The sequence below is a fragment of the Osmerus mordax genome, chromosome 10 (assembly GCF_038355195.1).
Source record: "Osmerus mordax isolate fOsmMor3 chromosome 10, fOsmMor3.pri, whole genome shotgun sequence".
In the NCBI taxonomy this organism is placed as follows: Eukaryota; Metazoa; Chordata; class Actinopteri; order Osmeriformes; family Osmeridae; genus Osmerus; species Osmerus mordax.
Window position 1 is genome coordinate 11874926 of NC_090059.1, and position 27079 is coordinate 11902004.

Sequence of the window (27079 nt, forward strand, 5' to 3'; positions counted from 1 at the left end):
ATTACCATGAACCCAGTGGAACAGTCAAAGGTACGGAAAAAAATCACGTCTCAAACACTGAGTACTTGATGTAAGTATTGGACCCAGGTCAGAGTTGTTCTAATGTAGAACAGAAGTTCTGGGTTAGGGTGATAGTGGAAATGATTTCTTTCTCAATGTAGTTGTTTATAATGTTCAGTGTAGTAACAGTCTTTTGTAACATCAACATGGGATCTGTCATTTCATGACTGAATTAGGAGCATCAGCCAGCTTCATAAAAATTACATAGAGTCCAGCACATGTGCATTTTTGTAAAAAAAAAACAAGACAACAACAACGATCTCTATCAGCCAATGGCATCCCTGCAAGAGAGGCACATTAATGATGGCACGCTGACAGATTGGTTGAAGAGGGATGGTCTGTATATTTGGTTGCAAATGCTGCTTTAAAGACAGGAGTTTTGGTCAGTTTGAATGGCGCTGTCTATGAAGGCTTGTCAACAAATCTTCACAAAACGTCAGCTGATACAACACTCCAAAAAATACCCTTTTGTCACCTCCGCCAATACACTTGGCATGACACATGAAAACGGCAGAGAAAAACACCTCTGGGAAAACACTAAGAATCAGCTGTATTGTTGTCTAAGAGTTTGGCCTCCGTGTTGAAGGCTATGTAGCAGTCTGCCGCAGTGCTGTCTGGGCGGGGTTTACTAAGGTCTTCCTGGACAGGGGATTGGACCTCCTGTTTGGTTTCTGTGGGGACGGTGCGTGAAGCCATGGATTTTCTGCAGTGGCGTATTCCTGTGACGGTGGCTAGGACCAGCGAGCTAGAGATGAGGGCAAAACCACTTAGGAAGAAGGTGGCTGTGTAGGTGCCTGTGGTGTCCACCAGCCAGCCTGGGGAGGTTACATTATAGTTAAGCCACATTCAAAGCATAAATCATTCTTACATGTGGAGGGCAGAAATTAGATTACTGAATAAATTGTGTTTAAGTGATAAAGTTATATATTGATGAGATTCAGGACTACAGGTCTAATGTACAACTAGTAAAGTCAAAGTAAAATGTTCTCATCTGTCATTCGTTTAACTGTGAGGTCCACACGGTGAACTCAATGACATTACTTTTGAATATACTATCTCCTTTAATTACATCTCTGGTGATGCAAAGGACCAGGACTGGAAAGCTTACCTCCTATTGGTGGGCTGATCAGGTAAGGGATGGCATGTAGGAAGTAGACAATCCCCAGCGCAGAGGAAAGGTAAGGTGTTCCCACCACGTCTGAGGTAACCACGGGGATGAGGGCCACGTAGGCACCATCAAAGTACCCGTACAGGACAGAAAAGGGAACCAGGAGGGCAAAGGATCTCAGGAGAGGGATGAAGAGGCAGCAGAGGCCCTCCATGCCCACAGCCACCATGTAGCACACGGCACGATACGGCTTCAGGCACCTGAGGGAACAAGACAATCTTGTCACTTCCTGTCAATTAGCAAATCGTGTCTTGACAATATTGGCATACAATTTTATAAATTTCTATCCTAAAAAACATCAACAACAACACAGGGAGGGAGGATGAGTAGTTTTGACTGTGATACTAAAATAATATTTTATATAAATATTATTTGTGTACACATCTCTATACAAAACAACAACACAGGAGACTGTGTTCCTTCTACCTCATGTCAGTGAGCCAGCCAAACGTGATGTTTCCTACGATGCCGATGACCCCAAGTATGGACATCAGGAAAGCAGCCTGGTGATGGCTGACACCGGCATCCAGTGCATACGGCACCAGGTATACAAACGGAAGGCTACAGCCACTGGCCAGGAACAGGAAGGACCCAGCCAGACCCAGGAAGTCAGGCAGCAGCAGGAAGCGGTAATCCCTGCTGGACAGGAAACAGGGCCAGTTGGAGGGTCGGTGCTGCAGGGCGGGACTAACAAGGACGCCATTGTTGTCCTTCTCTGTCACTGTGGCCACCTTCACGGAGTATGACCCGCGTTCAGGGTCCACTGGGAGGGGCTCCTCCTCCTCCCGCAGTGTGATTGGACGGAGCAAGGCACCACAGACGCAGAGGTTGGAGACAAAGCCTCCGAGGATGAGCAGCGCTCCTCTCCAGGAGTAGTGTTCGATCAGGAGCTGGACCACAGGCGCCAGGACAAAAGTACCAATACCACTGCCAGACATGGCGATGCCATACGCCAGGGCCTTCCGCTCGCAGAAGTAGGAACCCACCATGGCAATGGCCGGGGTGTAACACAGGGCAAAGCCTACACCTGCAACCACAAATATGACTTTTAGAAATGAAGACACCAGTTGGTTAAGGATCGAATGAAGTGCCTTCTTAGGTTAAAGACCCTTTTGATAGGTGTCTTGTTATGTGCCAGTGTTTTTTCAACTTACTAATATGTGGCGTCTAAGGTGTCTGTTTCAAAGCGCCTAAATGTGAGGACCCCCAGGGTGAGGTAGAGGTTATGTGGCCTGTGTGATGCCTGTTCTAATGTCCTTACCTGTGAGGACCCCCAGGGTGAGGTAGAGGTTATGTGGCCTGTGTGATGCCTGTTCTAATGTCCTTACCTGTGAGGACCCCCAGGGTGAGGTAGAGGTTATGTGGCCTGTGTGATGCCTGTTCTAATGTCCTTACCTGTGAGGACCCCCAGGGTGAGGTAGAGGTTATGTGGCCTGTGTGATGCCTGTTCTAATGTCCTTACCTGTGAGGACCCCCAGGGTGAGGTAGAGGTTTTCCAGGCTGGAGGCAAAGGAACTGAGAATGAGGCCAGTGGAGGAGAGGAAGCCTCCCATGATCACAGCCACTCTGCAGGACAGACGGTTCCCTATGAAGCTGCCCATCGGGGCTGTAGATATAAACGCAAACAAACATATCCATCAACGTTTAACTTCAATGTAAATTCCTGAACAGTAATAAATAATAAATATGACGTTCGTGGTTGATGAACAGTTGTTTAAAAACACTGTTGTAAAAAGCCTATGATTTATCTTCTGTTCTACTTCTATTATCGTGACATGTTAGGCAGCAAGTACACATCAGTGATCCCTGATCCCCTAGTGCTAGTCTAATGGCTCTAATGTCAGCCAAGAACCATGCTGCAGCCTACAGTACCTATTCATCACCTCAACATTGCAATTACATTACAGGCCAGTGTGAGGAGCTATCGGAGACATCACACAACAGAACATCACACCAAGTTGTTAACTGTTCTAGTCATATGGACAGAGGCAGTCACACATAACTTGTGAAGCACCATTACCGTTTGAAAGGCCCAATGGTTTATGGGCAAAACCTCTGGGGTGCGTGTGTGGAGGTGTGTGAGTGTGTGCTTCCAATCTTACCACAAAGCATGGTGGTACAGTCCACCAGCGAGTGGATCCAGGCGGTACCAGAGTAGTCTTTCCCGAAGTGGATCTGGAACTCCACAAAGAAGATGGAGATGCATCTGGAATAACACCAGGAGATGGAGAGCACAGAGGAGGGAAATAAACTATACAGTTCATTGTGTACGTTTTGTTCAGATTATATATATGTTTATATAATATGTTATATGTGTTTACACATGCTGATACAACATATAACGTGACTTGAGGTAAAATATCTACTTCTATGACTTGTCTTTTTCCCTATCTTTTTGCTTAGAGTATTTGACGTTGATAACAAATCTCTGACACACACGCACACACACACAGCTAGCATGCAGATAGGCTTTCTCAGGATCTTGTTTGAGCTTTCTCCAGGATTATGTAATTAGCAGGTCGCACAGAGAGATTGGGAGGCTGGGGGTCGTGATGCAATAGGCTGGCCTTGTGTAAGACTAGGCTTGGTTGCCTGTGCTGTTTAAGAGGGGGACATGCTGTATGTTCTTGTGGTTATACTCTGTATGCCTCCACAAATACCCTACATACTGAGCTGATCCACACACAGTAGATACCCTTCTAGACTGGTCAGTTGTTGAAGAGAGAAAAGTTGACAGCAGAAGCTACGGGAGTGAGAGGAGAGTGAAAGTGAAAGGGAAGAAGAGGCCAGTCGGAGAGAAGGGGGAGAGTGTCATGACCCCACTAACTCTTCTTTACTTTCATCTGGTTCACCTCAGGTTATTCTCATGCCACGTCACTAAAACTCCCCTGTCATATCAGATCCCGCCACTCCCTGTTGCCCTGCATTCACCTTGTTTGGTCTTCCCCATCCCTCATTAGTCCCCAAGCTTGAATAAACTTAGCTTTCCTTAGTTCTCTGATAGATTGTCTTGTGTTTCTCATCAAGTTTTCCAGCTTTCTTCAGTCCTGTTTTTTCCAGAGCTCCCTTTTCTTGACCCTGTTTGCCTGCTTTCTGGACCTGGGATCCCCTGGCTGCCCCTTGTCAGTATGTGTTTGCCTCTTTGAAGGATATCCTGGTTTTGACCTTGCCTGATTGACTAGTAAACTGAATTTTCCTTGCAACTTAGTTTGTTTCTTTGTCGTGCTTGGGGGTTCAAACTTGCCAGCACCAGTGAACTTTTCAGAGAGAGTAGGGGACGGAGTGAGAGAGCAAGAGTGGAAAGATGTAGGAGAGAGAAGTGGTGGGAGGGGGGGGGGGTCTATCTAGCAATTTGTTAAACCTCCCTTTCCTCCCGCCTCCCCAAAAGTTCACACCTGAACAAACAGCACCAGACATGCGATAAGTGTGTGTGCGTGTGTGTGTGTGTGTGTGGGGGGGGGGGGATGAGCAAGCGATAAACTGTTCGTCACTTAGGGTAAAATAAATGTGCAGGACACCTGAACGCTGTGTACTGGCGAGATGTTGTTTCTGATCTGAAAGAGATCCGGGCAGGTTTGTGGTGATACAAGTTTGTCAAGATCAGTCCCTGAAACAGGACTAACCGCCTGAAATATGAGACTTGAAAGAGACACACACACACTTCTACTCTACTGTCTAAACCTATTCTCTAGCCTCTATGCATGAGAGCACGCACCTACTATAGTTACATATGCACACATATACATGCGTACGCTCACAAACACACACACCAGGCTCTTCACCAGCTTCGTACAACCAATTACACAATTGTCCACATTAACTGTCACCTCGGTTAATAGAACTCTTTAACCAAACAGAGATCTAAAGGGCCAAGAGGGACCAGATGGTGTTGTCATACCAAACCACCCTGGGTGTGTGTGTGTGTCTGTGTGTGTTTGTTTTAGTCAAACATCAGACTAGTCAAAGACTCAGACTGCTGTGTTACAGTTGTCTAACTAGTATATGTTAAAATCAGGGTGTAGCAGAGGTAATTTGGGCCAGCATACTCATAATGAGTCCACATGAAAGTTCTCCTTTTGGCAATCACTGAAAGACTAGGTATGAGACCGGGGTTAGAGTTCCAGCAGTGATATTTCTATATTGTGTTTACCGAGGTTTCGGGTCACTTTAGCATGTTGTCCTGTAGCTGTTCCCTCTGCTAGAGTAGCTCTGCATGTTGTTTACACACTACTCTGTAACCTGAGCACGGTGGGTTACTCTTTCTCCTTGTGTCCCCCTAGCATCGTAAACCCAGTCTGCTTGTCAGTCTGGTAACCCTGTCTGGTTGAAAGTGACACTTGCTCCAAGGTAAGCTAAACATAGACTTGGCTATGATGTATATTGACGATGTGTTTCCTCTTGTTTTGAATACCAGTGTGTTACTCAAGCCAAGATGATCTTCCATAATATAGACCTGGCAAAGCTATCTCATCTGAGGGAGAAAGCTATCTCTTTTCTGAGATGATATTATGTTACATGTTGCTGTGCTGCACTTGTCACAAAAATAAAACTGAATTTGTCTCACATACTACAGGGCATTTATTTTATATGACATTGCTGGTAATTTTGCCATTATGATGCAACCAGTAGTCTTAATAGCATTGTCAGCTTAAGGGTCAGTGGTCCCCTACATTAGACCCAGTTATACTGTTCAGACCCTGGGGTGGGTTGGACCCAGAACCTGCTCAGGCATAGCGTGGCCTGGATGATGTGTGTGTGTGTATGTTGGAGGATGTTGCTTACCTGGTGACGGCCCGCGTGCATATGGTGACCATGAAGCAGCCCATCACGATCACCCAGCCCCAGCCCCCATCAGGAGGAGTCACTGGGCCCCGCTTCCTCCCATGAGCCATTGCAGCAGCGTGCACCATGTTTAGGACCCCTCGCTCTCCGTCTCTCTCTTTTCTTCTGTCTTTACTGTATCTCTTGTTGGTCTCAGCCTCCTTTTTCTTTATCTTCTCTTCTTTTGTCCGCCAATTCCCAAGGGCAGGTGTCCCAAGGCAGGCTAGCTCTCAGCTCAGGCAGCTTGGAGAGTGAGTTCCAGAGTGGAGGCAGTAGGTAGGCAGACCCAGAGCTCCCAGGAATGGTCCTTCAGCCTTTAGTTACCACAGCTGCTGATAGGCACAGGATATACCCACTCTGAACCGTGGCTGGACCTCCATTAATAAATCACAAAGTGGACAGCAATCATTAACTGACCTTTGGAAAGATGATGATGATGCATTAACCAACACCACCAAGATCTTTTAGAACGTCTGCGGGAAAATTGAAGTTTGAACAGATCCCAACGTTGGCCAGTAAATGTGATCTGTTACTAAGTGTGCTGGCAGTGACTGAAAGGTCTCTTCTGGTCTGGTCTAGTCTGATTCTTCAAGTGACACCACCACTAACAATTTAAGTCTGCTAATGAATGTAGGTGTATGCTGACATGTCCTCAGACACACTCACAAACATACACACCCACCCCCTTAAGAAGAGACAGTCCTAATATGGTGTTTATGACCTGTGTGTGTGGTAACTCCAGAGATCCAGTATTACTTTCTGACCTTGTCATTCTATGAGACCCTTTTGAGTACATGTTCCATGTGCCTGGCTCTAACACATTAGAACAACAGCCTCCTTGACCCCAAGGAAGCATGACTTACAAACAGGATTCCCCATTTGCTAAAGAACAACCAATCAATTGTGATATAAAGCATTCCAATAATAGTCTTGCATTGGTTATCATTAAATACATGTTAACTCAGGAAAAGGCACTCACACTACTCCCCTTTCTGACTTTTGTCTGTTTCAAAAACACATTCCCCTCAGCACATATGCATAAAATTAGCATACAGTTTTAGAACATTCCTTTACTTTAAGTTCTCTAATCAAGCTATCCTAAAGGCTGGTTTGCAGGCAGTTGGAGAGTGTGAATGATTGGACTGCATATCTGCATGGCCCCAGCTGGCCAGCCCCTGGCAACCCCAGGCAGTCTCCCAGGGTGCAGTTACACTGCTGCACTGCAGGGGGCCTGCACAGTCTGGGTTCAAAGAGTCCAGCACAACTTTGAGGGTATAGATATCTAGTTTATATAGCCATACACCTGGAGCTTTATTACAGAAATTATATTTGATATGGTAGCCAACCATTATCTAGAAAACAATCCAATTGCAGTGGGGTCCAATCTGACTAACTAAATCGGTTTATACGAAACGTTATTTTTAGTTTAATATCTTATTTTAACATATACTTTCTGATGGATAATTGACATTACCAGGGTGTCAAAACGGCAGACTGTGTATTTTGTGGGCGCGTTTGACTATGATTTCAGAATAGTGCAGTTGCTGTAATATGTCTCTGAAGTTGTATGATCAACAATCCACAAGATTCTGTTAAAAAAAAGTAGGCTAGTAATAACATGATAAGAATACATTGTTCTGCGTCCGTTGATAGACCCCAACATACTGTAGCCTACTGGACTGGTCACGCGGCTGCAGCTTAACCACTTGCTTGGGTCTGAACATTGCAAAAATATGTCAAACTGACATTTTTCTTTGCGTTATTTTAGGCTTGTGAAAGACTCACTTTTGTATGCAACATTCGGTAGCCTAATCGTTGTTTAATCGAGTCAAGTCATAGTCTACATATTTTCCTATCGGGCTACTGTAAGTGGAACACGTTCAATTGCCAATGAAGTACAACGTGCAGACGTGAAACATGTGGGAAAGATATAATGTTAGTAGTAATATTTTTCGACTTTTTTATATTATAAATAATGTACTTGAAATAAGTGAACCTTTGTTCGATAGTTTTAAAACTTTACACTGGGACACCATTTATTAGGAACACAACATTCATCAACACCTGAAAAAGACGGCTGCAAAAATAAGGGAAAAAAAACATTTTAAACATAAATGTGTGAAAAGGAATGCAGCATAAAACCAACTGAAAAGTTTGCATGACTTCAGAGAAATTTGTAGGGCTATAGTCGTTTTGATTTGTGTCTGGATTATATCCGTGATTACCTTTTCTTGGTCACTCTCAGCCTACACAGCTTTTCGTCACTTGTTAAGCCTCTTCTCAGCAGCCTCATCAATTCCAAATACCAGCCCGTTCTCGGTAGCATTTAGGATGAACCTCGATTCCCCTTTGCCAAACCTTTGATCCTGTCTTTGAACTTCATAGCGCTATAAGGATGGCTGAAGTTAGCATACGAAGGTGGCCGGGCAGAAACTCGCCAACCCCCACTCTTTCTAACACACTCCTCCCAACACGTGAAAATAAATTATGCAATTATACACGTCTTAACATCGTGAGCAAATGTACCCAAATGTACAGTTCTTAACTGACAGCGAATGGGAGACTGGGACGCCTCGGAATTGGCTACTGTGCGTCAGTGAACTAGAGATTGTTGGCTGGTGGTCATTTACTACCTTATTTAACGTTTCCAACAAGTTTTATGTATCGGCGTAAACCATTCTCTGTGGTTACAGAACAGTTGCTCAGGTTAGGCCCAATATCGGTCCTGAATCTGACCTGAAAGACCTGGATGGGTGAAGGGAAGGATGGAGATAATGGTCTAAGGGAAGGGACACCAAGACAATAGAATATACTCTACCCAACAACAGAAGGTCAGTTCTAGTCTTTGCACAGTCACTTCTACACACATGGACACAGTCTGGTATTGTTTCAACATCTGTTTAAACGTGCAAAAGAGATTCAGTAACCTTTTAATGTTTGCCATGTTTCTCACACTGTACATTACCCAAATATTATACACTTGGGAATGGACAAAAACAAATCAGTAGCACATAATTATATAACATGGGAACAATTCTAGAAAATAATACACTTGTATATTGTAGGTGAATTCTATTGGTCCCACCTCTCAAGAGCGCCCACTCCCAACCCAAGATCTTCTCCTGTCTGGCCCCCCAATGGTGGAATCATCTCCCCACCTCCATCAGAAATACTGACTGAAAAGGCTAAAGACACACTTGTTCTGGGAGTACAACGGTACTTAAGAAAGATTTGTTGGATCAGATGTTAGTTTTTCCTATAGGAAAACAATGACACTTATTGAGGGACTTGTTGCACTTGTTGGTTAGTTGTAACTGATTTAACTACATATACTCGCTGTGAATTATATTATTGTTGCTTGCTTTCCTCCAGGTACACTAGCACTTTCGAGGATCATGTTGTTTAATTGTAATTTGTTTAAATACATGCTCTTCTGGTTCTACCCATTGGCACTTATTTGCTTTTCACAATGTGTGCTTCATGTTTTTGGTTACGCACAATGTTTTTGGGGATTGTTGTTTATGATCATTGACCAATGCAGTTTTTGTAAAGCTCTTTCGTGTAAGTCGCTTTGGATAAAAGCATCTGCTAAATGAATAAATGTAAATGAATTCGAAAGGCAGTGATTTCAGATGACGTCATACGTTAATGACCAGAGGCGAAAATTGAAAATGACCAACATTTTGGTTTGACTGATGCTGACAGACAGAGCAGGACACATTCTCAGTTTCAATACTTTATTACACAGGGTTGTGAATGCTGAACATTTCCAGTGAATTTAACAGACACCTACCCTGGCCAACTCCACAAGTGTAGAGTTACTTCAGAGCAGAGTAGACACTGGGACAAGGGGATTCAGTGGCTGCATGCCATACTTAGCTCTAAATTAAAAACAGCAGAATACATCCATACCCATGCACACACATGCATGCCTGTCTGCACACATGCACACACACAGAAGTTAGGCCTGGTGTCTATCATTTGTCAGCCCATTCTGTCTGGGAGTTTCAGTGTGTCGTTATAGGGTGGTACTGTAGTGCTGGAATGCCATAGTTTCCTGTGTAGCTTGTCTCTGAAAGCTACGCTGAATGATATTTGACTGAACTTTAAAAACCCAATTGAGTTAACTAGGCAGTCCAAAAACAAGTTGAAGATGAGGAATTTGCCTACATAACATATAATGCTAGAGTTTAAGGCAGGTGACTGTGTTGATTTAGAAGGGTGTGGTAATAGCCTGTGGCTCAGTCAAGCTCACTGGAATATTTTCAGGTCTCAGCTTGATCGGTCAGATTGCAAGCAAACAAGATGAACCACTGACACCCTTCCAGTCATGCCTTAGGGCTCCTGCAGAACAGATGTGATCACTTGCACATAAGTGGAGAATGGTCCAACTGACATAATAAAAGGCCACACTTTTTACGAACGTCATCGCATCAGGAAAACCCCATAGTGCAGGAAAATGTACTTGGCTGATACTAAACAGCATTTTGAATCATTTGAACCATTCATATTGAATTCAAGAAGAGCAGAGTCTTCTGAGATGGGACGATAGGATGGCTGATGGAGATAGAGAAGAAGAGTGTCTGAGTCAGTCAGGAATGTGACAACAAACACAGAACACACAGGCCACAGATGCTGCTCCAACACAGAACACAAACCAAAACAACACCATGCCATATCTACATGGTTACAATCAAATAGAATCACAAAACAGGATTTTCAACAAAGTCACAGTAGAACCCCAAATCATAATCATAAGACACAGTTTACAGGAAGGAAGGAAGACAGGAAGTAAGGAAATAAGGAGGACAGGAAGTAAGGAAATAAGGAAGACAGGAAGTAAGGAAAGAAGAAAGCAGTCATACAAATATAACTCAATACTAGTGGGTAGTGCCACATAGAAACTAGTCTATAATCTAAAAACTTAAGATTGCAATACTGGTCGTCCAAAAACAACCTCTGACATGTAGATCTGAGAAGATGTAATAGGTTATTGAGTAGGTTTACGCTTAACAGTTTGTCAGACTGAGCGACACAGCCATCTTGATGAAGCCTACCATTTCCTGTGAGATCTGCTTCAGCACCAGATCAGGGCTTTGTTTTGGACCAGGCCAAGATGTCTGAGTGGTCAAGTCTCTCCTCCGTCCAGAACTAGGATAGCGTGGACTAGTTACAGTGGGCTGACAGGGTCATTACTAACTCATCAAGACTTGGTCCCTGCTTAATGCTTTCAGTGACACACACACACACACATAAACAAGGCCATGTATAAGGCAGAAGGACAGATGAGGAAGGACAGGAGAGTGGGGGACAGCCAACACAGGAGGCTAGATCCCTGGTCATACAGATCTAGCAGGTTCCAGAGCTCTCCACTCATATATTAGGAGGTACACTATACATTATTTCCAGTCATATTTAACATACTGCATCATGTTCTTTGTTTTGTAAACTGGCATAATACAACCATCCATTATTCTAGGGTGTTTGTATGGGACAAAGGCTTCTAAACCATGCTTGGTACCATGTCTACCATATCTGGTAGTCACATGGGAGAATGCTGATGGTCATGTTGACTGGTTGGTAGAAAGTGCAAAGGCTGAGTGGGAAAGTTAATGCAGCAACATTTTAAAGCGAATTGCCCCTTACAGCATATACTGTAGGTTAATCATTTTTTAAATGACTGGGGGGAAAAAGCATACAGACGTCATTAAAAGTGATTTTTTGGATTAATTCTCAAACAAAAATATTTAAATATATACACACACACACACTTATGAGAGGATCAGTAGTGTTTGGCTTGAGTCTATGTACAGGTAGGGATATAGAAACAGTACCAGGAGGAAGCTGATGATTCTCAGCGGTTGATATAACCCCACAACACCTACCTACTCACCCACAACCCCTGCCCACACAACTCCCCACCGACCTGCATCGTGTTGAAATAACATTTGGAAATCTCTGTGGGAAAAGGATGACGATGACGGGGTGTTGATTAGAATAATTAGTAACCTTTTAAAAGTTCCGTTTTAAATTATGTACATAATTGCCCCATGGCCCCATCACCAGGTCAGTCCCAGGCTAGACCCAGGCTAGGTCAGGTGCTGTAGTGGAACAGTACTTCAGCAGCATCTCAGGTTTAAGAGGGATTCAGGTTTCATTCTGTGGTTTCCTCATAGGTCTTCTCCAAGGTGCCCTCAGAGGTCATCTGATAACCTGAGTAGCTCCAGAAAGGCACCCACAGCTCCAAAGTAACCCTGTGGACAGAGAGCAACATCAGATACCATCACATCAGTAAAAGGTGAATGTGTATTTGGTGTACGTGCGTTATTTAAGTGTGTGACTGACCTCGTGCTCCAGGAAGAGGGCTTTGAGCTGGCCTTTCGACCAGAAGTCCATGGCATATGCGAGCAGCTTGGTGGACACAGTATTGATCCTCAGAAAGTTCCCCACAAACACCACCCTCTCAATTTTCTGAAACATAACAGCAGATGGAAAGTTCACCATGATGTCTGTTGCACAAAAAAACTGATAAGAGGTCGACCTTTCAAAAGCAAGATAATACGAAAGGAATTTACAAAAGCCAGAAGTTTATGACTATGTGCAGTGAGATTAGACTGCCACCTGGTGGAGAGAACATGTCACTGCAGTATGAGAATCCAAACTGAATCCTAGCTGACCATGGTGACTCAGCAGAGGAGAACTAGGGTTAAGCAACAGTCAAAAGCCCATGTCAGCGCAAGTCAATGGAAGTTACGCTCCTGCCAATGGCATCACTGCATCTGTCATTCTAATAAAAAACTAAATAAACAACAACAAACTGAGTGGTGTGGTTGTCAGGCAGGCCTGTGGACACAGTGCTAAAAAGAGCACACATGCAATATGGACCGGGCACGTACAGGTCGTGAAATATTTCAACATGTCTATGTATGTGTGTTTGTGTGTGTTCATGCTGTCAATGTTGTGGTACTGTGTGCTTTGATAGCCCTGTACAATGCTGCTTGATCTCCAGTCCACAAGGCAACACTGTAAAGAAGCTGAAAGCACACAGAGTGCTCTTCTCTCCCAGTCCTCCACAGGCACACACACCTCCTCTGCTGTTAACACCTCCACAAGGAAGTCAAGTCTTGTTGTGGAAAACTTACCTCAGAAAAAACAAGCTGTGAGACTAGACATGATTGTTAAGCATTGTCTTGTAATTGTGTCTGATAGGGGTGGGGGTAAAACTCAGGGTTCAGGAAGTGGACTGACCAGCAGCGTAGAGCATCCCTCAAACTAACCTTGCAGCTTAACCAGCCGAAAATGGATCATTCTAAATTATTATAATCAACGTATCTCCTCCTCTTTCATGTTTGAGATTAACCAGGGATATCAGGACACATGAGTTCTCTACAACTAGAGCTTAGGTCCAATTGTTTTTCAAATCATTTCAAAAACAGAGCATGTACTTGAGTCTGTGTGACCGTCAGGTGAGTGGATGGGGATTTTGGAACAAGCCCATTGGCTTCAATCTACCAGACGAGCTCATGACTACACAACACACGTCAGGATGCAACTGGTAAAAGACCAGTTACAAACAAATCCTATAAATGAACACGTGACAGTACCTCATTCACAGCACACATGCGTGCGATGGAGCCGATGTTGTTGGTGATGGTGACCAGCGTGGCTCTGGCCAGGTCCTCCTTACTGATGCTGTCCCTCTTCTCCTTACTCATCATGTGACCAAAGCTGCAATCAATCAACCCATCAATACATCAATACATCAATCCATCCATCCATCCGCCCACTCATCCATCCACTCATCCATCCATCAAGGACATCACAAAGAGCCCTCAGGAAAAACGGCCCTCGCCGCGTCAGTGGTTCATGTCAGTGTGCCCCTGCTTCTTACCTGGAGGCCACAGCGGAGCCCTGCAGGCTGAAGCGGTCGTAGTCCCCTCCGTAGATGTCCTTCACCAGCTTGTCCACGTTGGTGGAGTCCCCCTTGGCAGCCATCTCCATCGCCTCCTCAAACGTCTCACAGCCAGTCAGCAGGCAGCACAGCCCCAGGAACGTACCACCTCCCAGGCTAAGAGAGGGGTTGAGAGAGAAGAAACCATCTTCTGTAAGTCCTCTACATTATACCCAGGGTGTACAGGGTATGGTGTCACTTAAATTGAACCAGTCAGACTTGATCACTTTTATGTAGAAAAAAGCATCCTTGTGTGCCACGTGTAAGTGTGACTTAACAAGAGGGGGTGTTTAAAAGGTATAGGATAAAAGCCTAACATCAAGATCTTCTGTACTGCATTTTGTTGACTCCATAATATGAACATGCACAACCTACCCAGGCCTTAGGGAGCTTGGTATTCAAACTGGATTGGTATCAACACCATATCAAAACAAACACACATATTATGGTCTACTTGACAACAGTGCAATCTCTGTTTACCCACAGTACACTGATCCAGCAATAGTGAAGTACAGGGTGTGTGTGTGTGTGTGTGTGTGTGTACCTGGTGCCTGTGACCCGTTTGTAGTTGTCCTTGGAGTAGACAGCCAGGATGCTGACTCCTGAGCCAATGTTGACTAGGAGCATGGGGAAGGGGTTGTCAAGGCAACAAGGTTGTTTGACACAGTGCTCTGGATCAGACGGGTTCTGGAAGAAGTAGCCCTCGGGGTGACCGTTGAAGCCCACTGAGTCCACGTACAGCAGGCCGTGGATCAGACAGTCCAGCTCGTCCAGCTTCTGGAGCTCCAGGTCGGCTATCTGAGTGATACAGAGAACCAGGACGGGACTTTCAATTCACTCAAATAGCCTTTATTTCAGATCACCTATTTATTCAAGCCTAGTCAGACTGGGTGGCAGAATATGACACAGTCCTACCAGGGCCGGAGTCGGAACCTTTTTCAGCCGAGCCATACGTTGTAAACGTTCGGGGCTTAGCCCGAACCTAGGACCTAGTTAAGGTTTTGATGTACGCGGAAATCGGAACTTCGCAGGAATGCGAGGGCGCATAGCGCGCGAGCAAGATTTTTGGCATTCATTTCAGTGCAAAATAGTTTTTTGAGCTTTATGTAATATAAACATTACGTTGGACTCATGTTGTTATATCTTCCGGAAATTACAACCCAAATTTTTACCTGAAAGATTCGGGGCTTTTGAGAATACATATTTGACCCACCCATTTATATTACATAAACCCCATTTATATTACATAAAGCTCAAAAACTATTTTGCATCTGCTGGCCCAATTTATGAGTGGGCAGAGCGGCCCACCGGGAATTCTCCCTATTATCCCCGATGGCCACTCCGGGCCTGAGTCCTACCCAGTAATTACCCTTCGCTGTTTTCTTTCTTTCTTTTGTCCTCTCTCGCTTTCTTTCTTTTGTTATTTTTCTCTTTCTGTCGGTCTTTTATTCTTTCTGTAAGGGATCCCTAACCTCTACCTCTCCCTCTCCATTCTCTCACCGTCCTGAAGTCCTCCTCGAACTTGTAGGCCCCTCCCCCGGTGGCGCAGAGCGTGGTGTGCAGGCTGGAGAAGTTCTTGTCGCGGCCCATCTGGATGAAGCCCAGCATGTCGTGCGTGGGGAAGCGGATGAAGTGCAGGTTCCCCGTGCGGCCGCACATGGTCAGGTTGCGGAGCTCCAGGTGCACGTCACGGATGCCCGTGTTGCCGTAGGCCACGTTGGACGTGAGGTAGCGGCGGATGCTCTTCAGGTTCTCCACCTCCTCCTGCTCCTCCTCTGCCGTGATGTCCTTGGGCTCGAAGTAGACCAGCTTCACCAGGGTGCCCCCGATGTCCATGCCAAACCAGGGGAAGGCTGGGGAGGGACAGATGGACACCGGTCATAATAGGTACTGGGTGAGACACTAGGAAAAGGCCCACTGGTATCTACAGTGTTCCAGAACACCTGTAAGGTGTGTGGGATGACAATGGCATTTCCTTGTATAATGCATCCAAACCAGTCTTTCACAGGATAGATGAGCAAGGGACTTGTGACACGATGCACAAATCATTCTAATGAAATGCTTCTAGGTTATTTTATGAGGAAGTAAAAAAGGGATAAGGAGAACGAAGAGAGGGAGGAGGGGATGAGAGAGCGTGGGGGACAAGAATGAGAGGGAAAGGGGGGGGAGGGCAGGGCAGGGCTCTCACACACTGAGCAGCCAAGTTCAGCAACAAAAGCGAAGGGCTTTGTTGCCATGGAAACACGGCAATGGAGAGAAGATTGCCTGGAGATCCCAACCAACCCGTTGTTAACCCCCTCTTGTCCAGCAGACTGAAATGTTCTGTGCCTACAGTATCAAAGATACACATTCTGTACAGTCTGTTCAATATGAGCCGATAAAAAATATTAGTTTTCATATTTGAAAGACATGTACACACACACAAGGGGTTGAGGTTAGGGTCAACAGAGGTCAGAGGTTATGGCCTGGCAGGGCAGGTCAGGTCAGGGTGCAACTTTTGTATGAGGTTGGCTAAATAAATCATTGACTGGCTATATGATTGTTCAGATCTGGTTGGTTCAATGGCTGGCTGATTCACTGTTTGTCATGTTGGTTTACTGGCTGATTAAATGGCTACTTCATTGACTAGTCAATTGACTGGAAAGCCGCATGTGGGTTAAAGGTCCGTGTAGTCCTGTTTACCTGCTCCAGTAGAGCCAGGTTAGGCCAGAGGCAAAGTGCTACTCTGCCACAGCCCTGCTTAAACTGGTCCACTCTTTCTCTCTCACACACACACATTTTTTCCCTCTCACTCATTCACATTCATTCTCTCAAACTCACTTCTCATGCTCACTCCCCAGGAGTGACCAGTGTTGAGTTTATATAGCCTAGGGCCACTCTCACACAAACACTCCCAGTGTTCAATTTGCTGTGTAGTCACACTCTTTCACTCAGACACACAAACTAATACTAAGAATAATTTCAGACAACATTAAATAAAAAGGATAGCAAACAAAAACAACAACAACAAAATATTTTTTATTTATCTAATGGATCAAAAACAAATGAATGTCATGATATCATCTTGATAACAGCTTCTTAGCAACCTACAGACATCCGTTGATTCCCAATATTCTCCAATTCCAGACCATAATAGCAGTGAGTTGTTTGCGTTCCAGTCTTATTTGCTCAGTCGCCAGAGGAATGCAGACAGACAGCCTAGAGTTGTTGTGGCAACCTCTTGGACACAAGGCTGCTTTTTAAGAATGAGCACAACCTATCTATCTCAAATATGTACACATTCATACACACTGACAGAATGTGTGTGTGTGTGTGTGTCTCTCTCTCTCTCACGCACACGCGGTCAAAAAAAATACACAAAACTAAACCTTATCTGCATTTCGCATCTGTGGGAACATACCAATGAAAGACAGTGCTGTCTTACCTGGTTTTTTGACTATGAGCTTCATCCTGACACTCAGTCTCAGATGCTTGGACAGTCTACGCCACCATCCGAGACATAAGCAGTCAAATACAGAGCTTATGATCTTTTGGTGTGAGGGTGTCAGGGCAGTAAACTATCCTACCCCTCAGACATTGTCGCATGTGTCTAGTGGCCTGGGGGAGTAAAGGAGGAGGCTGGGAGACCCCTTTGCTACCTAGGGGTTGGCTCTTGCATCTCCTTCAGACCGCCCTCCTGGGAAGTACTGACTTGTGATTGGCTATGAACAGTTGTCCATCATAACAGCAGTGCCCTCTGCACACCGCCTGACTCTGCATAAGCCAATGAAATACCAGAGCATGTCAAAGACCTCACAAAAACACTAGTGAGGGAGGAGAGTTATTCCTCAAACTCTTTGACCGGGGATAACGTTTAACATATAATGTAAAATGGTGATGGCATCATGATGCCATCATGGTGGGACATTATAACACATACTAACCACCGTGTCTATATAGACACAATGCAAATTATTATTCACAATGCAAGGCAAATCGCAAACGGTTTATCTTTTAAGAGTAACGATTGGAAATGTGCTGGAAATATTGCTGACAGCATCTTAAAGTCGATAAGACTCGTAGGAATCTAAATTCCTGAAGCATTAGTATTAGGCCTACAGCTTAGGTATTGTGCCGAGACAACTGAACAACAGGAGAAAGTGGGTTTACTGACATTCTCTGCCAAGGCTCTCGTACAAAGCTTTATTCTCCCCTGCAGCCGGCCAGTTGAACTTGTTTTTAGAGTCATGCTTGGATCGCGATGTGCAAGCAATGCTTTATTTCCTGAGAAGTCATTGATCTAAGAGAGATCATTAACTGGGGCCAATTTAGGTTTCAGAAAGCGTCTCCTAATTTACATAATCAGTACAATGACCATGGCTTCCACTGAAACCGACTGCTCTTTGACAGCTGTCAAATTGAGAACTGCGAGGTTGACAGCAGTTCCAACAGCAACAACTATACTTACGTGGTCTGTTCTTTCTACCCGAATCCATTCTTCTCCGAAGTCTGCATCGTTTGGCTGGCGACCCATTATTCTGAACATCCTCCTGAAGATGGCGAAAATTTTCAATTCCATTATGGCTTCCACTGCTACTGCTACCGCCCCCACTACCGCTGCAACTCGTTCCGTTTAAACTTAAAGCATTTAAACTCCCGTTGCTGGTTGACGTAGAATGAAATCCGTTTGTTAGACCGTTCCCGTGGCAGGCACCCTTCCTTGTCAAGTCCGATGTGTTGCTATGATCCATGTTCAATGAGGAAGGAGAGCGGCAGCGCAGCAGGCAGCCTTGGAAAGGGGAAATTAGTCCGCGTTTAGAACGTTTCAAAATGGTTTGAAACGTAGCCTATCAATCTCTAATACCTCTCGAAAGGAATCTAACTGCCTTTTTGAGAAAATGAACGGCACGTGTGAGGTGATACAATTTGATAACAACTGCTAACCGTTCAACTGAGGTCACTGTCGGTCATCTTGCTTCTTCATTCTCCCCTGGCGGCAGCTTCCGAGAGTTTAACAGCCGGCAGCCTACGTCATTGTATCTACAGCTCAGGTTTCGAATGGAACATCACTTAGACTAGTGGCCTAATAATGTCTCCATCTTTCAGTAATTTCCTAAAGCATTGTTCTTTACAGCCTTTAGCCTTTATTCGTGTAAGGATGTTGCTCTCCTTTGTTGCCTAGATCAAACGACAATGACCAACTAAGCATTTTATAGTAACCTTACAAACTATTTGGAATTGAAACAAACAAACAAACAAACGTGCAGCATGCTCTCTTGAATGATCAAAACACTGTAAAAGCAGGTCTATCTGCATAAATAGCAGGGTAAACAATACTTTTTATTGCGACTGTTTTCGTATGTTGTGATCATAAGTGTAAGGCTGTTCCTATCTCGCTATGTGCTATAGCCTATGATACCACATGATGGCGCCACATAGTAGTTGCCCTAAAAGTTAAATACCCTGGATTCAAAGACATTACCATTCCGACAGAGAGAGAGAGAGAGAGAGAGAGAGAGAGAGAGAGAGAGAGAGACGGAGGGGGGAGGGGGGGAAGTGGGTTAGAGAAAGGGAGGGATATCATCTTTTACAGTTGCCAATTTTTTCTCTCTGATTTATCTCCATTCATTTCCACAAAATATTGAATTAAGACAACTGCAGGCAGCAAATATAAAATAATGTGTGCAGCCTACTTTTCTTTTAAGCTAAAGTACAGCAATTGCCAAAATCGAATCCTCGTTCTCTGACGTCATCCCGGTGTATTTCTCTCTAACCAAACCACAGATTTCCACAGTGAGTGACTGCCACCAACTATCACTGAATCGCCTCACGCATTGCTATGTATCACTCTTCAAGCTTGTTAACCGGAGTCGTGTTATCTCTTTAATCCGCCCTCCCATCCTTATTAACCTTATTATGCGTTGGTGGAGCTGTGGCACGGATAACGGTGTACAGGTAGGCTAATTACATTGAAAATATAGTTGATTAAAATAAAGTTGGAAAGCCGATTACAATAAGAATTGCTAATGAAAGAGATTTTGACTTCAGTGGATACAAATACAATTAACTGATCATCAAAAATTATTGTTGGACAGATGAAGGACCTCGTAAGGAACAGCATGACTACGGAGATGATGGACGTGCGCTTATTCAGGTCTCCAGTTTCAACCGCCGCAACTTCACCAACTTTGTACCCTGCCGAAAACGACACAAGTTGCGGTGAGCAGATTCTTAGCCACGGGAGCATGGAAAAGGTCCTCATCGGAGCAGTCCTCACCATGCTCACTTTACTCACCATCTGCGGAAACTTACTGGTGGTTATATCTGTGTGCTTTGTGAAGAAACTTAAGCAGCCCTCCAACTATCTGATCGTGTCTCTGGCAGTGGCGGACCTGTCGGTGGCGGTGGCCGTAATGCCTTTTGTCAGCATCACGGACCTGATCGGTGGCAGGTGGATTTTCGGACAGGTGTTCTGTAACGTCTTCATCGCCATGGACGTTATGTGCTGCACTGCGTCCATCATGACACTGTGTGTCATCAGCATAGACAGGTGAGACAACATGCACCTGCTACTTATCAGGCCAGTTCCTTTTCCTGCCAAATGTCTCCTTATTTTAAAGTAAAATTCCCTTTCAGACCAGAGAAGTACAGGCTACCAAAACACACCTAGCCTGTGATGAAGCCTTTTGATGAATACAGGAGGAAAATGTTGTGTGATCTCATTTACATCTGACTGTCTCTTCGCTTGTGCTCCTTGTCCTCCCAGGTACCTGGGTATAACCAAGCCACTCACCTATCCTGTCCGCCAGAGTGGCCGCTGCATGGCCAAGATTGTCCTGTCGGTGTGGCTCCTCTCTGCCTCCATCACACTACCCCCTCTCTTTGGCTGGGCCCAGAACGTCAATGACGACCGCGTGTGTCTGATCAGCCAAGACTTTGGCTACACCGTGTACTCCACCGCTGTGGCGTTCTACATCCCCATGTCTGTCATGCTCATCATGTACTATCGGATCTACCGAGCCGCCAAGGTCAGCGCGGCCAAACACACCATCGCTGGCTTTCCCCGGGAGCCGGGGGAAGGAGACAGGGGTGGGGGAGAGGGCGTGCGGGAGACGGGGGAGGGAGTGGACTGCGTGGCGGCGGCCCTGAAGCTCCAGCGGGAGGTGGAGGAGTGCGCCCGCTTCTCGCGTCTCGTCAGAAATGACAGGAAGAACAACATCTCCATCTTCAAGCGGGAGCAGAAGGCAGCGGCCACGCTGGGGATCGTGGTGGGGTGCTTCGGTGTCTGCTGGCTGCCTTTCTTCCTCCTCTCCACAGCCCGGCCCTTCATCTGCGGGGTGGAGTGCAGCTGTGTGCCCCTGTGGGTGGAGAGGATCCTGCTGTGGCTGGGATACGCCAACTCCCTTATCAACCCCTTCATCTACGCTTTCTTCAACCGCGACCTGAGAACCACCTACCGCAACATCCTCCTCTGCCGCTACCGCAACATCAACCGTAAACTCTCTGCAGCCAGCATGCAGGAGGCCCTCAAACTGACAGAGAGACATGACCTGGTCATTAAGGTTATGTAGGAGAGAGAGAGGGGAGGGTTAGTACGGTCCTTTTAGGCCTAAAGAGAAAGAGATACAGATATTGGTCATAAAGGTCAAAGTGAGACCAACACTTGGTGAAGACACTGGTTTCTCTCCTAACAAGAGAGAAACCTGGAGAGATTCTAATTTGTTTTTGCATGAACTGGAGAGAGAGAGAGAGAGCGAGAGGTCTTAGTGGTTGATACTAAAATAACTATTTATGAGACAATTATGGGAACCAGTTGGGGTTTGTGTACAGGTCATCTGCATGCCAGTATCCATGTGCAGAGCCAAAATCTTGAGTTTATTCACAAGTCTGGAACCCTTCCTGACTTCAGGCAGGATTACTCATCATGTTAGCATGACCAGATAACCCAAGCTATTAATAGAAGGTATGACTGGAAAGATCTCACCAGGATATCCACAAACAATATTTGATACACTTGGATGAACAAAGACACAGACAGCAAGAGAGATAAACAGGCAGAAAGACAAACAGACATGTCGATGACTAGACAGACACAGGGGAAACAGCTAGGAAGACAGACCTAACAATCATTCCGACAGATTTAAAAAGTGCCCCCTCCCTCATAATTTTGGAGGACCCATCCCCCGAATTTGTTCTGTACCAAGCAAGGTTAACAGGTCACCTCTAATCATTTTTTCAATGACATTAAGATATCATTGAGATGACACCGACATGCATGCAAAATTACACTGCACACGCATGTGAAGTATGACTCACTCCACGAACAATTAATGAGGACACTGTCACCCTTTACATCATCATCCACACTCACACTTTGTTAATGGGTACTGGCTGTTTTGGGGGAAAAACAATTTATGACAGTAATATCATGCAACCACTTGCCACTTTGGGTCATAAGTCATATTCTAGATCTGAATAATAAATATCAAATAACAATACAGCATATTAAGAATTAGCGGACGTTCTTTCCTTTAAAGGTTTGTAAACAGTCCACTCTAACCTGTCCTACAGCATGTGAATGGATTATTCATGTGTGAGTAATGGCGTTCTGACAGAAATCTGTAGGTCAGAAGCAGCACTATGTCAGTCATCTATATTTATCCTGTGAATATTCTTTCCAGCTGGCCACACTGACATATTTGGTCAAATTCAATGTTCCCCTGCTCTAAGCGTAAACAAGTAGAAGTGAAATGTTGATTATTTGTGATAAGATCTGATAAAGTCATTTATCCTGTACAGGACTGTACAGCATAATTTGAGTGATGTGAATTCACATGATTTGAAGAGATACTGTAGCTTAATGTAGAACATTATGTCATTAAAATATCTTTTTTCGAGGGTCTTGTGGAGAGTAATGTAGGTAACTGATGTTGTCAAGGTGGCTGGTCATGTGTAGATGTTTTTGTATGTAAAGGATACTAAAGGAGGAGGATACTAAATGTAAAGATGGAAAACTGAAGGAAAAGTCAGAAATTTTTGTGCAAGAGAACATGTCTTCTTGTATTATTTAAAGTAAAAGTGTAAAATGTTTTTGCAATATTTTGGTTTATTTTGCCTTTATTGTGTGTACAGTACATATCACATGACACATATCCCTATTGAAGGGCCATGGGGAGGTGTTTCACTGAATAAACCAGACTAGTGGATGACAGAGCTTCCTCCACAGGTGTGCGGTCCTCTGTTTGGGTCTCCTTCAGACAACCCTGTGGTAGCTGTGGTGATTAGCAGATAATGTGGAGAAACACACAGGCTGCCTTGCACCTGAGGAGAGCAGTATTATTATTAGAATCAGGCCAGTAATTGTCTTGTGGAGAGGAAGGCCGAGAAGAGGGGGAGGGGGTAGGGAGGCAGTGGGAAGAGAGGTCAGAAAGAAATGGTAGTCGAAAAACGACAGGGGACAGGGTGGCTGTGCTGGAAGAACAGAGGCAGGGAGGAGAAGTCAGGGAGGGGAATCAGATAGATGAGGAATAGGGGGAGGTAGGGAGGTGAATCAGTTAGAGGAGAAATGGGGAGGCGGGGGATCAGATGGAAGTGGAATACGGAGAGGCAGGGAGGAGAAGTCAGGGAGGGGAATCAGATAGAGGAGGAATAGGGGGAGGTAGGGAGGTGAATCAGTTAGAGGAGAAATGGGGAAGCAGGGGATCAGATGGAAGTGGAATACGGAGAGGCAGGGAGGAGAAGTCAGGGAGGGGAATCAGATAGAGGAGGAATAGGGGGAGGTAGGGAGGTGAATCAGTTAGAGGAGAAATGGGGAAGCAGGGGATCAGATGGAAGTGGAATACGTATACAGGGTGAAACATGATGAGTTGCATGTGGGCTGACGGAGACAGTGGCAGGGATGGGGGTGGGGGGCTAAGCAAGCTCACACCCCACTGCACCCCCCTGCCTAGGTGTGGGGCTCGGCGGCTAACAGATGGCAAACCATAGATCAACATGACCGAGTCCTGCTGTCTCGTACCAGTGAGGAGTGGGCTCTCTCTCTGGCATCAGGAATTCTGTCTGGCAGCAGGTATTCTGTCTGGCATGCCAGTCTGTGGCATACAAACCAGCTACTTATCTGTGACCTGTTCAGACATGACACATAACGGACACCCTACAAGAAATACGACCACCTTCATTGTGCAACATATGGGTAAACACTGTGTGACTGAAACAGCGCAGGCACTGACTCTGAATAAATACATTAAATATTCTTGGATGCATCTCTGCTGTTTACCTCTCTCTGCCCATATGTCATGATAGGGTATTGGCAGTCATCCCTCTATAGGGAGGAGAGTACAAGTTGTGCTTTAGTGTCAATGTATTGTGAAGGATACCAGTCTGAACTAGCCCCTTGAGTTCTCTGAAAATACAACTTTCCTTCCCTACTGAAGGTAATCACTGATTTAACTACTCTGAATGGCTGAAAAAGAATTTCTTCCCCACACAGCTGTTACCAATCAACTTAAGTCAGATGTGATGTATCCAATCAGGGCAGGACGGAAGGGAATATTTCAGAGACTGAGAACCAGTAGGTGATGACAGGATTGACGCTCCGCAGATCCACAGTGTTTTTTCTAATCCTGTAGTTCACCCCTGAAGTGTCTAGACTACGCTTATTGAACAGATATCATTGCCTGTGATTTGGGATTTAGAGAAGGAAATGAAAGACAGGAAACGGATCTCCTGTCCACTGGGTGCCAGGCTCGTGTAGAATGTGCCCATCTATTTGGGAGATTCTACACAAAACAGACAAGTAGACTGGTGGGTTGGAGGACAGACACATAGACAGACAGGCAGGCAGGGGCACAAGCAGACAAAGCGATGGACAGGCAAGCAGATAGGTGAATAGGAAGGCAGCCAGACACCCTGTGGCATCACTGGAGCAGGGGCAGACTGTGTCATAGAGGCAGTAAGTATTAACTACAACCTTCACATTTGTCCTTGTAAAACACATAAATCAGACATGTGGGGCACCTTCCCAAACCAATACAGTTGTCCCTATAAAACAGCTCAACTCCATCCAGATTGATCAGTACGAGAGGGAGTAAGGGGGTAGGTTTGAGGGAAGGAGGGGAAGAGATGGTCCCTCCTCCCTTCCATTCTTCTATTCATCTCTTTTATTCCCCCTCTTCTCTCCTCTGCTCTCCTCTTCTCACATTCCTCGGCTGCTCTGAGGAAGGTTTCAGGAAGCTAGGGTAAAGTGGTGATCCTGCAGGGTAATTGTTCTACCTGGTGGGTCTGAACGTTTTCCTGCAAATAATTATCCCAATCACCATGGACACTTTTACAACTTTTCAGCCTGGGTGGTCCACATCTGTCAGCGTGCACTTGGTTGTGTGTGTGTGTATTGAACAAGAGAGAAAGATAGACAGAGATGCATTGTGGGTGTGGGCTTGTGTGTGCTTTGTTTTCAAATTTGCCACTACTTTAGAATAGGAAGTGTTAGCAAGTTCCTATTCTCCTGGGCTTAGACATCACCTTGAGTGTCCTGTAGGTAAGGGTGGTGTTTTGCTGACGTATAATAATAAAAAAGTAAATTCCTTTCAACCATCGCAAGGCAGCACGTGAGCACGCACACACAAATTAACAAAGCAAGGTTATCTAACAAAAAGGGACATAGCTATCATTATACTCTTCCTAAAAGACACTCAACTTGATTTTAATTTTGAGACATCCAATAGATACAATGGTGTATTGCACATTCCAACAGAGCTATCTGGAATCATAACATTTAAGTGCATAAGGGTCATATTCACAACCAAAATAGCCTAGGATCAAACACACAGCTTTTCCTCTCAATTATTCGCCTTATAACTCTTCTACCATAGAGCACCCCCCCCCCCCACACACACACACCACTACACTAGACCAAAGGGGTCCCCTGAGATGTTAAAGGACAGGGGGATGTCTGGTATACAGACATTGCTATACACACTCAAGTGCAAATGTATGCATGCACATACACATGCTCTTTGTCTCACATAAGTGTAATAATGTAGTTACACAAGTGACAAATGACATCTATGTATTCAGTGGTAAGTTGTTTGAACATTAATGTGGACCGTTCAGGTGCCACTTTTCGTATCCAGTCTAATTGATCAGAATCAGAACAGGTTTTTATTGCCATGTAGGTTAACACAAACACAGCATGTACTGTGGCAGGAAGGTGCATACAATAAACATATTTTTTTTAAAGTCTAATCCTAAAGAGCTAAACATATCCTAAAGAGCATTCACATATGGCATTCACATATGGTGTTTGTATGTGTGTGTGTGTGTCAGGTATAACTAGGAACAGGTGGACGGTATAGCTTGGAATGGCATGTCATTAGTCTCTGCCTTTGCATGGAAGAATAAGGAGACAATTGGTTCATTGCCTATTCATCACTGGAAAGACTTCCCCTGCACCTTCTATATTAGCCTATTATGCATTATTCTGTGGAATGAAGAATATTGTTAGTTGAGGTGAAAACTACAAACCTTGATTGGGTAGAAATTGTCCCTTGAATGTGCAAGATTGGAACTCTTTCTGCTCTGATTATCATTCCAAAGCAATCTGCAATACAACCAGACTTAATTAGAGTTAGTAAGAAGAGTCAGACTTTGATTATATGGCACAGAGTCGTTTGAAGAATGTTTGGATAAGCTGGACTGCTGGCGGCAAGGACCACAGGTCTTAGCTTGGCCTCATCTTGAGTGATCTAAACCTGGGCGAACCAGCTCAGCTCAGAGACACGAAAGTCTCTGCACGCATAAATCACTCCGTCCAGCAGAATATTCCCTGGTGCTACCAGACTAAGAAGCCTCCATATTAATAGACCCACCGCCAGCAGAGGAGTTTTGACACAAATTGGGCACCCAAGCCCGCCGGACAATTCTCGTAGAAACGAAAAAGGTGACACTGGGCATTGTGAGCGTCAGGAGGAGACTGAAAATGAATCCATCATGGTCATCATTACAGAGGAGTGGGAGGGATTCTGCCATGCAACGTCCTCTGTGCATACAATCACTGTAGGGGGTGAGTGACCTGATAGCCCACATCAAATTGGCCTTCTGTA

At 45.0% G+C, this 27079-nt stretch overlaps 3 protein-coding genes across 3 annotated transcripts; 1 reads left to right on the plus strand and 2 right to left on the minus strand.

The window, feature by feature from the left end:
- Window positions 1–160: 160 nt before the first annotated feature.
- slc16a12b (solute carrier family 16 member 12b) lies at window positions 161–8374 on the minus strand. The gene is made up of 7 exons (XM_067244743.1): window positions 8275–8374; window positions 6011–6423; window positions 3331–3434; window positions 2691–2834; window positions 1655–2255; window positions 1169–1428; window positions 161–875 (listed from the first exon to the last, which is right to left on the minus strand). Exons 2-7 carry the CDS (start codon window positions 6136–6138, stop codon window positions 598–600), a joined length of 1515 nt encoding a protein of 504 aa, XP_067100844.1. The 5' UTR covers window positions 6139–6423; window positions 8275–8374; the 3' UTR covers window positions 161–597.
- A 1395-nt stretch (window positions 8375–9769) lies between these two features.
- On the minus strand, window positions 9770–18955 carry pank1b (pantothenate kinase 1b). The gene is made up of 7 exons (XM_067245450.1): window positions 18448–18955; window positions 15501–15853; window positions 14545–14798; window positions 13941–14117; window positions 13654–13777; window positions 12395–12520; window positions 9770–12303 (listed from the first exon to the last, which is right to left on the minus strand). Exons 1-7 carry the CDS (start codon window positions 18728–18730, stop codon window positions 12244–12246), a joined length of 1377 nt encoding a protein of 458 aa, XP_067101551.1. The 5' UTR covers window positions 18731–18955; the 3' UTR covers window positions 9770–12243.
- A 940-nt stretch (window positions 18956–19895) lies between these two features.
- LOC136950692 (5-hydroxytryptamine receptor 7-like) lies at window positions 19896–21550 on the plus strand. The gene is made up of 4 exons (XM_067245134.1): window positions 19896–19934; window positions 20075–20198; window positions 20364–20529; window positions 20746–21550. The coding sequence occupies exons 1-4, from the start codon at window positions 19896–19898 to the stop codon at window positions 21548–21550; spliced, it is 1134 nt and encodes a 377-aa protein (XP_067101235.1).
- Window positions 21551–27079: the final 5529 nt, after the last annotated feature.